This window comes from Cupressus sempervirens, chromosome 9 (genome assembly GCF_028749045.1).
Source record: "Cupressus sempervirens isolate cs-2001-9-10 chromosome 9, ASM2874904v1, whole genome shotgun sequence".
Lineage (NCBI taxonomy): Eukaryota > Viridiplantae > Streptophyta > Pinopsida > Cupressales > Cupressaceae > Cupressus > Cupressus sempervirens.
This window is the reverse complement of record NC_143126.1, coordinates 140,289,463-140,304,751: the sequence shown is the minus strand read 5'-3', so window position 1 is coordinate 140,304,751 and position 15,289 is coordinate 140,289,463. Positions and strand designations below refer to the sequence as shown.

Below are 15,289 nucleotides of genomic sequence, written 5' to 3'. Positions count from 1 at the left end.
TATTGGACACACTCAATTCAATTTTCATAATCTCTTCCCCAGTCCAAGACCTCATGTTTTTTTGCATCACAAAGAGTCAATCTCAGAACCTTCCAATAAATAAGCCTCCTTTATAAAAAAAAAATTATTGGGTACATGGAATTATGCAAACAGCAACTAGGAAAAAGTGACAAGATGTAAATCTATAGAAAAGTGGCTGAATGAAATTCTTTATGTCGAAATAACAGTAGAAGTATGGCATTTAATGTAACAAACATTTTACCTATCAGTGACACATAAACGCAACACTCTGGTCATGTGCCAAGACTCCTCACCCTCCATCCGCACAATTTTGTCCTATCAAAGATATTGAAAGAAACCCGTAAAAACATCAGTGTCAATTTCAAATTGCATTACAACCATAGCACTTAGAAACATCAATCGTACCAGCCATTCATCTCCTAATTTTCTCTTCAATGTTGTGTTCCTCAAAAATTGCAAGCACAATAATTACTTTCACTATTTATCAAATGATTTTCCGTATACAACAAATTTTCTATTGGCTCTAGTTTTTTAATAAAATTGAAATGCGTAGAAAATAAAACCTAATTTTGATTCAAGATTAATGTTGAGAAGGAAAAATTATTGGAACGTTGGATCAAACAAGAGAGCTACCACAACAACATAGGAAAAAGGATGCATAAATTCTAAGTATTTGACAGTTCATGATCACAAAAAAGGTAATATTACTCTCACCTGATCAAAACAGAGGTCTCCAAAGTATTTAACAAATACAACTTACAAAGCAGTAAATACTTTGAAATAATGTGCCAACCTCATAATGATGTGGGTGCACAAAAGAAAGGACTGGACTGAAAAAGCAAGGACAATCTACTTTAATTAGCAAGAATGGGAACCTATTTTAGAGTAGAGCCGAGATTAGATGATGGATTAAAGGAAATTGGGAGAAAGCAACTATCTATTTTCTATCAAAACACTTCATATTAGATTTCGATCAAAAGGTGGATAGAGATGTCATTCTAGAGAAAAAACATAACACGTTGAGGATCTTTTTGCATTTACCCTGAAGTGGACATTGTTGTCGGCAAACTTGGTTGTTAGACAATTAGGCAAAACCAAGGAAGTTACACAGGTGCGACAGTTCGCCTCGCACCCCCTCGGAGACTATATGTATGTACCTTTTTCATAAGTGAAGGCAAGTTGTGTATTGTGAATGTAACCTTGTGTACAATAATCAATGAATATATGAATTGCTTCTCAGTTCTCTACATTTCTTGTATTGAATACCTTGCTTTGTATCTATGCACTAGTTCCTGTTACCCACGAGAGTAAACATTTGGTGTCGTTGTCGATTGAATCTGGGAGCAATGCAGCAAATGGCACTCTTGACGGATAAATGGGAATACCTGTTCCTGAAAATATCACTATTAAGTACTAGAGTTTGCACCTGGTACTGAACTAAATGAGTTTAGTAATTCTGGTATAACAAAGGAATCACTTCAATATGGAACATGCAACTGAAGTGAGACCTCTAGTTTCTAGGTCGGTTCCTATAAGATGCTTCACTTAAAACTTGAAAAAAATTATTGAGGGAAAGGGATAGAAAGATAACGGAAAGTGAGACTAAACCTATGGCGTTGCACCTAAAGTTCGAATCTGTGATATTCTGAGAAACCATTTACCCTGAAGTGGACATTGTTGTCGAAAAACTTGGTAGCTAGACAGTTAGGCAAAACCAAGGAAGTTACACAGGTGCGACAGTTCTCCTCGCACCCCCTCGAAGACTATATGTATGTACCTTCTATAAGCAAAGGGAAGTTGTGTATTGTGAATGTAACCTTGTGTTCAATAATCAATGAATATATGAATTGCTTCTCAGTTCTCTATGTTTCTTGTATTGAATACCTTGCTTTGTATCTATTCACTAGTTCCTATTACCCACAAGGGTAAACATTTGGTGTTGTTGGCGATTGAATCTGGGAGCAACACAGCAAATGGAACTCGACGGATAAATGGGAATACCTATTCCTGAAAATATCACTATTAAGTACCAGAGTTTGCACCTGGTACTGAACTAAATGAGTTTAGTAATTCTGGTATAACAAAGGAATCACTTCAATATAGGACATGCAACTGAAGTGAGACCTCCGTTTCTAGGCCGGTTCCTATAAGATGCTTCATTTAAAACTTGGAAAAAATACTGAGGGAAAGGGTTAGAAAGATAATGGAAAGTGCGACTAAACCTAGTTGCACCTAAAGTTCGAATCTATGATATTCTGAGAAACCTTAACACTCAAAAACCACAAAACAATGTTTAAACTCATACAACTTGCCTTTCACATGCATTCACATACGTATTTTGTAGAAAGGTTTAAATGCCTATTTGTTCCACAAAGGAAAATGAATCTTTCACAATAAATATCGCATTACATCCTTCTCTACACAACCTGCAACTTTTGCATTACATTTTTTACAGAATAGGTACAAAAATAAAACAAAGTTGAAAGCAAAATGAAGCTTTCACTAACAGTTTGATCAAATCACACTAACTAAACTTTGCAAATGACAAGAAGATGATAAAAATATGCCAAGATATTCTCCAAAGTAGCTTCTAAATATCATCAACTAAGTTACAAAATAATGCAGAAAATATGCCCAAAGGATCAAGAAAAATCACAAAAAGCCAAAACTTCCTAAGAGAGAACTCCTTTACAAATGAGCTACCAACTCATTAAGTACAATGCTAGTTCAACCAATTGGGTCAAATTCAAGAAAAAAAGGCCCAAAAATAGCACCTAAAATGCCTCCAAATGGCATGTGCTTGATGACAAGGTCAAGTCACCTCATACCCACTATGAAAGCTCTTTAAAATCACACTTAAAGCCTCCAAACTGAGTCAGCAACACTCCTGAATGAACTCAACTATCTCCTAGATTCCCTCCACTTGTTCTCAAACAGATTTGACTCCATCTCCTTCGTTCAACCGTATAATGATGACTTTTCCCAAATTTACAATATCTCAACTTCAAGCTTCAAGCCTTTTGCCACGGTCATGCAATAATATCTAATGGCTTCAAAAAAAACATAAAAATAAACATTTATTTTGAAATATATTTATAATTACTTAAATAATTTGTAATTAATAATATTAAATACTAATTACATTAATGTTATTGAGCAACATAAGCCACTTATAACATTAATTTAATAAGTCTTTAATATTATTAATTGTAAGTTAATAACATTAAATAATATGCATAATAAATATTTAATCTATATGAGATTTTGTATTTTATCAACATTAATATAAAATGGTTTATTATTGTATCATTTAAATTAGTATTGATTTACGGTATTAAAAGGCAAAGAAGAGGCATACATCACTTTAAGCATTTGGAATTTTACAAGGCACCTACGTGGATATGAGAAGCTGAAAAAATAAAATAACAAAGGCAAACAAATGCCTTCCTATCTTTCAAGATGCATATGAAGAGATATAGGGTTGAAACCCTAAAATATCTTCTTTCTTTTCATTTGTTTCAGCTCTTGCTTACTCAGCCGCCACCATTGAAGTAAGAGGAAGAGGGTTTGTGAAATATCCCAAACGGATATTTACTCTGTTGCTGCTATAATGTTTAATTATATGAATTATATTTTCCTGTAGATTTGTTTTGATCTTATAGAGCTAGAAAGAAGTTGCAGAAGAATGTTGTTTCTTTTTGTATTTTTCAAAATATAGGTATTACAATGAATAAATAACAATAATTGATAAAATAGATGTGATAGAAATCATATGCAGCAGTACATATTAATCTGGAAATATTCTAAAACCGTACCAACAAAGTCTGATTTATATCAAAATAGTCCCAATACAGATGTACTTCAAACAAGGTTGACGCCCGCTAAAAATGGGAACTAACTACAGACAAACAAATTCGAATGATAAAGCCCAAGCTACTGCAATAAAACAACTCCATTGTTTTGCAATTAAACACCCTAGAATTCCTCACGTGAGCTGCTGCAAGGAAACGCCACACTGAACCACAGTGGTCGCCTTCCTTAAAAATCCACTGCTTGCATAGTATGTCTGCAATACTAGAAATCTATCATCTGCCTTGCTCAAACTGTATGCATAAGAACCTTCGAATCTGATCTTATTGAGGGCTATGTCCCAACAAATCTACTCTCAGCACTAGGGTTTGCGTCCTAGGTGAGGAATGCTCTTCCAAAGCAATGACGTTCAAAATAGCTTGACAAAATGATAAAGATGCTCACCTTTAGGTTGCCTTCTCCTTATATCTCCTCTCCAAGGCAATTTGAACCCTAAAAGAATCCTAAAGTGGAATACATTTGAACTTTATAATATAACATTATTTTCCCCAATAAAGGGGTCCAAATAGAAAGAAATCGTTACTTTATTAATGACAAATAGCTACAAACATCAAATATGTCCTGGTAAGTGATAATCAAATAGTAGAGACTGAGCTCTTTCCAATGAGCTATCACACATAAGCAAATTGATCCAAATGGAGCCAGAAAACTCCTTATTACTCCAAAATGGCTAAACACTTAGCCTTATTTAAATTATTAAAATGCTAACTTAAGAGAATATTTAAATATATTAAAATATTTCCTAAGTAGCCAAGGAACAACCCAAACACCTCCAAAACATGAAACTGAGTTTGTCACCTGCCTGTGACTGATGTCGGACAACCTGGGCCAACTGGCAGTCTCACCCTCAAATCTAGGGATACTCCTAAAAAATAGGGAATACACCCAAATCTCCTAAAATTGAGACCAGGGGGTGATCTCATAGAACCTCAACTCCGAAAAATGTCACAACCTCCTAAAAGGTAGGAATCTCCTCCTACAATCAAGAAACAGCCTCCTAAAATCAAGGAATTGCTCTCAATAGATCTACTACTATCTACACTAAAAACCCTGACTGAGTCCTTGATCACCACTGCCAACCTATGAGACTCCATAATAGGCTAACTCTCATGTCACTGTAGACAGAGCTAAAGAGGGGACATGACAGTCCTCCCCTCTCGAAGATGCTTGCCCACAAGCAACTACAAAGCTGGATGCTATAAAATAGTCTCGCCCTCCCAAGTGGTGTCCTCTATAGGGAGACCTCTCCAACAAATCAGATACTCTCGAATCACCCTACTTCTCAGCTAGCATTCCCTCTCTTCCAAGATTTCCTCAGGAACCAATGTCAACTTACCTTCCTCATCCAAGGGAGGTAGATCTGGAGATGGTATAATATGTTGTCCCAGTGCCTTTTTCAAATATGACACGTGGAACACATTATGAATCCTACTGCCAGATGGTAACTCAATCTCATACACGTCTCCAACACTCCTGATAATCTTGTATGGTCCATAAAAACGAGGCTTGAGCTTCTCAGCTCCACCGCTTTTAAGCGTGCTCCGCCGGTAAGGCTGCATTCGTAAGTAAACAATATCCCCTACCTCAAATATCCTCTCAATCCTGTGGCGATCAGCGTAGACCTACTGAGTTTGTGCTTGTTGAAGATTCTCTCTAAGAGATCTCATGATGTCCTGGTTCTCCTATACCCAATCCTGTGTCAAAGGAACTCTACTGTCACTATTTGCCAGATCAACAAAAGATAGACCATCATAATCATAGAGGGCTCTAAATGGAGTCATAGCAATCGACATATGTCCTCTACTGCCCTGACACATAATTGTGTAAATACCCTTCAACCCATTTATTAACAATCTCAATCTGTCCATCTGTCTATGGGTGCTAGCTAGTACTAGGTGCCAATTTTGTACCTGTGAGCCTGAAAAGTGCTTGCCAAAAAGAACTCATGAACCAGCTATCCCTGTCACTCACTATGGTCATGGGAAGACCATGTAGCCTAAACACCTATCTGAAAAATAATTCTAGTACCCAAAATGCTATGAAGTCAACTGCAATAGGAAAGAAGTGGACGTATTTAGTCAACCTATTAACTACCATGTATATGAAGTCTTTCCCTTGTACTCAAGGGAGACCTGTAATGAAATCCATGGAGATTCCTGTCCACTTCTGTTCCGGTATGGGTAAGGGCTACAATAAACCAACAGGGTCAGTATGCTCAGACATATTCTGCTGGCAAGTCATACACTCCCGAACATGACGTAGAACGTCATCCTTGAAACACTTCCAAGAGAATCTCTCCCAAACTGCCCAGTAAGTCTTACTATACCTTGGGTGCCTTGTTGAAGGAGTATCATGGTAGGCCTGCAGAATTTGTTCCTTCAACTGAGAACCAGGAACAAAAAAGACTTTGCCTTTGTAATAGATGACATCATCTACTACACTGTACCTATCATCTGAAACCAATCCATCCATGACCTCACATGCATGCTGATCTTTGGAGTACTCAACTATAAGTTGAGCCTTCCAATCTATAGAAATCTCACTCAATGAACATAGGGTGGCAACTAAGGGTTTCCTGGAAAGCGCATCAGCAACGGTATCGTTCTTACCCTTAATGAACTCGATGTCAAAGTCATAAGCCTGGATCTTGCTCACCCATTTTTGTTATCTACCATTGAGTTTTGTTTGATCAAGGAAGTATTTCAAACTGTTGTGATGCGTTCTTACCACGAATTTATTGCCAACAATATACTCTAAGAACTTGGCTAATGCATGCATGATAGCCAACATTTCCTTGTCATATGTGGAATACAACCTCTCATTATGCCGCAACTTCCTACTCTCATAGGCAATGGGGTGCTTGTTCTAGATCAAAACCGTTCCTATGCCCACGCTTGAAGCATCACACTCCAGCACAAATGGCTGCGAGAAATCAAGTAGTCCCGAAACTGGACAAGTACTCATAACCTCCTTGAGTTTGTCAAAGACCCCCTGTGCCTGTTCTATCCATCTGAAAGCTTCTTTCTTTGTGAGGTCTGTCAATGGTGCTGCCAACTGAGAGAAAACCCTCACAAATCTCCTATAATAAGCACACAAACCAAGGAATCCATGCAACTCAGTAATGTTCTGAGGGCAAGGCCAGTCACGAATCGCCTAAATCTTCTCCTCATGCACCTTCACTCTATTAGCACTGATCACATGTTCCAAATATAAAACCTCTCTAAGTCCAAACTCACATTTGGATAACTTAGCAAATAGAGACTGACTCTCCATGATGCTAAGTACCTCCTCCACATGTCTGAGATGGTCCTCCCAAGTACGGCTACAAATAAAAATATCATCAAAGAATACCGACAGCAATTTCCTCAACTACTTGTTGAAGATGTGATTCATGCATGATTGGAAGGTGGCTGGTGCATCGGTAAGGCCAAAAGGCATCACCAAGAACTCATAATGTCCGTATTGGCAGCGGAAAGCAATCTTGTGTACATCCTCTGATTGTACATGAATCTGATGATAACCCAAACGAAGATCAATCTTAGAGAAGTAGATAGCCCCATGAAGCTCATCTAACAACTCATCAATGCATGGGATCGGATATCTGTTCTTGATTGTCTTTTTGTTCAATGCTCTGTAATCTATACACATCCGCAAGGTCCCATCCTTCTTCTTGACAAGTACCACAGAAGAAGGAAAGGGGCTAGAGCTCGAGCATATGAAGCCCATGTCCAACAACTCATGAATGGTCTTCTCAATCTCATCCGTGTATGCCCTAGGATGACAATATGGGGTAGTGATCACTAATTTATCTTCATCTTCCATTTCTATTCCATGCTCAAACCCTCTATTCAAAGGTACGCCTAGAGGTATGTAACCAAAAACTCTGCCATGTCGGTCCATTACTGACTGAATATCCACATGAAATGTTTTGCCATCCTGAGGAGTAGGTATTTTGGACTTCACAAAACAACCTGTAGCCCAAAACATAACATCATGTCTAATAATAGACTCCATCCTGTGAGAATTCACGTCCCTAGGTCCACCGTCTAAAGATGCTCTCAAGATCACCTTCTTCCCACCAGACAGAAACTCTAACTGCATGTGGTGGTGATCAATAATATACCTTCCAATACCCTGTAGCCACTGCATACCCAAAATAACATCATAATCCTCCAAGGATAGAATTAAGAAGTTGTCTGTCAAAGTAAAATCCCCCATCTGAATACTAAGCTGTGAGATCCTCCTAGTGCAACCCAAAACTGCACCATCTGCAACCTTTACTCCAAAACCCTCAAATATCTCAGATTGCAGCCCACATTTCTCAACCAATTTCTGATCAATAAAGTTGTGTGGCTCCTGTATCGACCAAGCTCATGACTCGTTGGCCCTATAATGTACCTTTCAACCGAAAGGCGTGTAATCTAGGATAACCAGATAAGGTAGCCATAGTCACTTTGGTTGCCACCAATGACTCAAGTATATCCAACTCCAATTGTGGTTGCTCTTGATGAGTCTCCTCGAGACTGTCCTCAGTGTCAGTGTCTAGTATCTCCTCATCTCCATACTCAGATGTCACCTCAATCAAATGAACCTTGCCCTTCCCCATACAACGGTGCCCAGGCTCCCAAGGTTCTTTGCATGAAAAGCATAGTTTCTTCCTCCTCAAATCATTCCATGTCTCTGGGTCCATCCTAGGAGGTCTAGCTGACTGACCATCCCTAAGCTGTGAGGTGTTGACCTTTTGTGGAGGTCGTAAATCTCTGAACGGCCTCTTATTCGATGGATAAGTAGGAGTATTGTCCAATCTCAATGTCACATCAATAGCATCCTTAAGAGTGGTCGGTTGGAAAGCACGAACCAATCCATTAAGCCTGTCCTACAATCCCTCAATGAATAGCATCACACTACGCTTCTAAGGCATATCAGGTACCATAACTGCAATGCACTAGAACTCAATAACATATGCCTCTGCATGTCCAGTCTGTCTAAGATGTGCAAACTCTATATAGTAGAGTTCAGTGTCCTTTCGGTCAAATCGGGTAATTAGCCGCTCAGTGAACTCAACATAGGAATGAATCAAGGCGTGAACCTGGGTAACCAAACCATGGAACCACCAATCATAGGCAACCCCATCTAAATGCAATATGGAAAACTGTATAACCTCTCTCTCTGGCATGGGTCGTAAGGATAAATAAATGTCCAGCTTGTGTACCCCAGCTCATGCACTCAAATCACTAGTGCCATCATAAGTAGCCAATGAAATCTTCCCAATAGCTCTACTAAGATCATTGTTTTGTTGTGGCCTATAGCCTTTGTCTCCTCTAAACCTGGCAGTATCCCTGTGCTATGAACAATATTGGGCAAGAGGGAAAACATCCCTAACCTCTGGGGGTAGAGCTCTCCACTCAACTGTTGTTGCCATGACAGATTCCTGGAATCCCATCTCAGGTGGATCAACCTATGTCGGCCGCTCACCAGGTAAAAATTGTGGAAGCAAGGGTCTATTCGTAGCAAGTATACAAGGTCGTTCTTGTCTTTGGGAATGAAGCGAGCTCCCAACCGATGCATGGGATCTATGACTTCCAGCAACTGGTACAGATCTGTCGCGTCCCTGTTGGCCTCTTCGCCTATCCAACTCCATCGGCTACAAATTTCCCTTTAACCTCTCAAGCATCTGGACTTTTATAGGCTGAGTATTGATGAAAGTACTCATCAATTCTCTTTCACCCTCATCAGTGGTGTTTTGTCCATTTCCTCCCTATTCATCTGCCATATTATTTCCCTATTCAATTCCAAAACCGTGCTCGAGTTGAGCTCTCCTACCTGTGCAAATTGTGTATCTCAACTCTTGGATGCATAGATTTGTAATCAAATCCACAAGCTGGCAAGATCTGGCTCTGATACCATTGAAACATCCCAAACGGATATTTACTCTGTTGCTGCTATAATGTTTAATTATATGAATTATATTTTCCTGAAGATTTGTTTCGATCTTATAGAGCTAGATAGAAGTTGAAGAATGTTGTTTCTTTTTGTATTTTTCAAAATATAGGTATTACAATGAATAAATGACAGTAACTGATAAAAGAGAAGTGATAGAAATCATATGCACCAGTACATACTAATCTCGAAATGATTCTAAAACTGTACCAACAATGTCTGATTTATATCAGAATAATCCCAATATAGATGTACTTCAAACAAGGTTGATGCCCGCTGAAGATGGGAACCAACTACAGCCAAACAAGTTCGAATGATAAAGCCCAGGCTACTACAATAAAACAACTCCAGACTCCTACAATTAAACACCCCAAAATTCCTCTGAGCCGCTACAAGGAAACGCCAAGCTGAACCAAAGTGGCCGCCTTCCCTAAAAATCCACTGCCTGCAAAGTGTGTCTGTAATACTAGAAATCGATCCTCTGCCTTGATCAAACTGTATGCATAAGAACCTTCGAATCTGATCTTGTTGAGGGCTTCGTCCCAACAAATCTGCTCTCAACAATAGGGTTTGCGTCCTAGGTGAGGAATGCTCTTCCAGAGCAATGGCATCCAAAAATAGGTTGACAAAATGATAAAGATGCTCACCTTTAGGTTGCCTTCTCCTTATATCCCCTCTCCAAGGCAATTTGAACCCTAAAAGAACCCTAAAGTGGAATGCATTTGAACTTTATAATATAACATTATTTTACCCAATAAAGGCATCCAAATAGAAAGAAATCATTACTTTATTAATGACAAATAGCTCCAAGCATCAAATACGTCCCGGTAAGTGATAATCTAATAGTAGAGACTGAGCTCTTTCCAACAAGCTATCACACATAGGCAAATCGATCCAAATGGATCTAGAAAACTCCTTATTACCTCAAAATGGTAAACACCTAGCCTTATTTAAATTATTAAAATGCTAACTTAGGAGAATATTTAAATATATTAAAATATTTCCCAAGTAGCCAAAGAACAACCTAAACACATCCAAAACATGAAACTGAATTTGTCACCTACCTGTGACTGATGCCGAACAACTTGGGCCAACTGGCAGTCTCACCCTCAAATCTAGGGATACTCCTAAAAAATAGGGAATACACCCAAATCTCCTGAAATCAAGACCAAGGGGTGATCTCATAGAACCTCAACCCCGGAAAACATCACAATGTCGTAAAAGGTAGGAATCTCCTCCTACAATCAAGGAACGGCCTCCTAAAATCAAGGAACTGCTCTCAACTGATCTACTACTGCCTATAATACCAAATCCCGACGCTGAAAACCTTGACTGAGTCCCTGATCACCAATGTCAGCCTACGAGACTCCATAATAGGTTAACTCTCATGTCACTGCTAGACAGAGCTAAAGAGAGGACATGACAGTTTGCAGCACATTTTCTGGCCATTCTTCCTATGTTTTATTTGCTGAAGCTGCATTTCATGTTCGTTTTGGGCTGCAACCGCTCAAAGTAGCGCCATAGGAATAAGATAGAGGAGTTGAAACTTTTGATGGCCTTTTCCTTGTGCATTTTTCCCTAACTGGAAAGCTCCAGCCGCCTATGATTTTATCATTTGATGACCGCCATAGATGAGATCTTCTGCTATGTATTTGAAGCTCTTTCATCATTTTCGCTTTGAAGGTACATTGCAGACATTGTTTCAGTCATGATTTCTCAAATAATTCAGCATTTTCTTTGATAACCTGCCGTATATATCCTTTGTTTTTGCAAAATATTGGACCTTTTGCTGGAAATGCTGATAAGAACTGAGGGTTTTCTTGGATAGAAAAAAAAAACAGTGACTCGATTCCTCATATATGTGCTTTATTCTGTCATTTCGACTTCCTGAAGCTGCTATTGAAGAGCTTTTTGTAGCTTTCTTGGTCGGATATTTGCAATATATGACAACCCCTGTCTACCCATTATGGTCATTATCCTTCTGTACTGTGTTCCAAGTTGTAGGCTTATCTATCTTTATATTGTTTGTTGTTGTTGATACACACGAATTCTTGGAAAGAAACCATTTGTTGCTTCACTACCATCATCTCACTACGGCTCTAATGGGGTTTTTTCCTTTGCTTAGCCATGACATTACCAACAGGGTTTATGCTGAAAGACTTTGAGTTTAATAGGACCTTCTTGTATTATAGCTGCAGCAGTTGAAATAAATTTGGAACATTACATTTGTAGCTTTCACATATCTGTATTTAATGCATACCTTGCTTGGATTTTTGATATCACAGGATTGTTTCAAATTTTCTCATAAAGCAAGACCCCTACAGTTTGCCATTATTCTGAATATCACATTTGCATTTTCAACGCTTACACTGGTCAATATCTTCAATGTATTTATTTGATTTGCAGATATATAACACTTCCTGCAGCATCTCTGCCTTTTTCATGATCATTGCACTTGAAGGTTAAGAGCTTTTATTGTTCCTTTGAATCTCCATTATTTTGTGATGACATGCATTTGTCTTAAAACTCTTCTATACTTTCCTGATATTGTTAGGCTACGTAAATGATATCTCTTGATTTCTTGCATGAAACTTCATAGCCATGCCCATAATTGTTCACTTCTGCACCTCGCTGCTGAGATGATCACTTTTACCAACATTCACATTATGTCATTTTCATTTTCCTGCATTCTTTGTAGCTGGGCTGCATACCATGTGATTTCATCATTTCTGTTATTAAAGGCTCATTGTTGTTTATACACTTTGATTACTCCGTGATGCTCTGTTTCTGTATTTTCTCTTCATACTGCATTACTGCTACGTTTTCATGTTTTATGCAAGTACCACATGAAATGGAATGTTCTGAATGTGCGAGATGAGGAAAACCATCATTGCTTAGATCATACTGATCTAACCCCTTTTCTTCTTTCAATGCAGGACTTTAACCATAAAGACATAAAGCTCAAGACACCCTAGGAGATCTGGACTCAAAGTAAGCTGACGAGGATAAACAGAGAGGACAACCCAGCCAGTCATTACCAGGCAATGACTGGTACCTTTGACCCTTATGGATTTATTTCATTCTTCTTATGTAGCTTTACTTGCATAGAATATAAAATGCTTCATCTACCCTCACAACCATGTGTGAAGGTACATATGTAATTCAGCATTTGACTTCCTCATTTCCATTTCATTAATAGTTTGAACAATTGAGTATCAGAAGAATAAACTTGTGATGATTAATACAAAGATATTCTTTGATAAAAATGAATGACATTAATCCAATACTGAACTTTTCACCTTCAAGATGTATACCTCAAAAATGCAATCTTCTGCCTCCATACTGAAATTTTACACACATCCAAAATTTTAGTGACAATCACAACCAATGAGGATGGAGAGACGGAGCTTTTTGAAGACGAACATGCTCTAACGGAGAACTTATGCATTCTATTTTGAGCGACTATCGAAACATTTATAGGAAGAGAGGTGACACGCACGGAAGTTCCTGAGGACATTGCTGATCCCTAAGCCATGTTGTTTACTAGTGTCAAACACTTAGTCATTCACAAGGTTGGATTATTTGGTCATCATTGTGACCGAGTCATCCTATATAGGCCGAGCTAAGGAATGAAGACTTGTACATATTCCTAGTCATGTGTCAAGCAGTAGTTACTGCAGAGTGAGCTAATGGTCGCCGAGTACTCCAGTGAATGCCGAGTTAGTCAGAGATACCAATGGATGCCGAGTGATATAGAAGCAGAGTTATTCAGTTCATGCCGAGCTCAATTAAGGCCAAGGGACAACATGAAGAAACAGTTTATGTCGAGTGTGTTAGTGTGATGTAAGTGTCGAGTAACAGAGTTTCACATATTTGTTTGGAATGGCACAAACTGTTATGTTAACCGTTTTTGTCGAGCTGGAATCGTGTTTTGAAGATCAAGGAGATGATTGCGCATTCAAAGGGAGATCATTAATCCCTAGGCAAGGGAATCCGTCAATCAGAAAAATGCAAGGACTAAATGGCAAAAGATTTAATTCTAGATCATTGATTTAGATCTAGAAGGCTCACCCAATTATCTATTTAAGGAGGATCTATGACCTAAATCGTAACAAATGAGATGTATGTGTGTGAATAGGCGAAGAGCGAAGTTTTCGAGACGAATCAAAGTGTAGAGACCGAGCAGTGCAATGAAGAGTTTTGAGCAGAGACAAAGGAGATTTATCACAATAAGGTGATATTATATTGCATAGAGGAGATATGTTATCAAGCATTGAAGTGCTAACTGAAATATCAAGTACTGAACATTTTAAGAGGTGTTTCAGGGTTTAAATCTCTTAATAGGGTAGTTTTAACAGGCTTATGTAAATCCCCTAATAGAGTACTCACTTCATTGTGATGTAAAAATCCTTTAACCAAGGTAGAACCTAATAGTTCATTTCACCTGTAACAAGGTAGACCCTTCACAGGGTAGATCATCAGAAGTGATCAAATCATTGTAGCCTTAACAGGCACAACTTTATTGCTGCAGTAGTGAAGATTTTGTGGGTGTCATCCCCACCGCAGTTTTACCTTTACCTTGGAGAGTTTCTACATTACCAAATCTCTTTAATGTGTTGTGTTTATGAGTTTACATTAATGTAGTTAGAAGGTAGATCAGATATTATGTTGATGTGAATGATTTCGTTGATATCAAATGAATGTTTTTAAGGAGGGTTTTATGTGGTGATATCAAATATGTTTCACATTGAAGCAAAATAAGTTTTGTAAACCCTGATTCAACCCCCCCCCCCCCCTCCCCCAGTATCACACTTTCCCTATTAGATTTCCAACAATTGGTATCAAAGCAATGTACTCTTGACAAAAGTCTAACCACTTGGCAGTTAAAGATCTTGAAGATGGAAACCTACAAACTAGGAAAGATAATTGAGAACCAGAAGATAGATGTTCAGCTTGCATATGAACAAGTGAAAGTTGCTAAGGAAACATTAAGGCAATCCTTGAAGAGAAGGAAGGAGATGGCTATTGAACAAAATGACACCCAATACAAAGAAGAGATTGTTGAAGAACTATTTGATGAAGGAAGATCCAGTGAATCTGATGTAGCAATAGTAGATCTTAAGAGAGGAACAATACACTAAATGAGGAAGTCAAAGCATTGAAAAGAGAACATGAAATTCAAGCAGTAAGGCTATGTGAAGTGACTGAACAAAAGAAAAAAGCTAAGGAAGATAAAGAAAAAGTTGAAGATGACAAGGCATTGGCTGATGAAGACAAAAGACAATTGGTTACAAGACTTGATGAGAGAATAAAAAAAGTACAGAAGCTTACCCATTATGAGTTTGATATGCTCAATCAGTTGCTAAGTGCAAATCATGAGATTGCCAAAAAGGAGTTGGAGATTAGAAGAATCTGAGATCAAATGAGGAAAGCTGGAAAGGAATTTTTTGAGAGGTTG

At 38.3% G+C, this 15,289-nt stretch overlaps 1 protein-coding gene across 4 annotated transcripts in view; it reads right to left on the bottom strand.

The window, feature by feature from the left end:
* Window positions 1–15,289, bottom strand: part of LOC149537905 (methyltransferase) — a 243,251-nt gene that overhangs the window by 189,324 nt on the left and 38,638 nt on the right. For all 4 annotated transcript variants that reach the window (XM_089799318.1, XM_089799319.1, XM_089799320.1 and 1 more), the window contains exon 4: window positions 263–336. In XM_089799318.1, coding sequence (XP_089655444.1) covers window positions 263–336 — 74 coding nt within the window. The remainder of the gene's footprint in view (window positions 1–262; window positions 337–15,289) is intronic.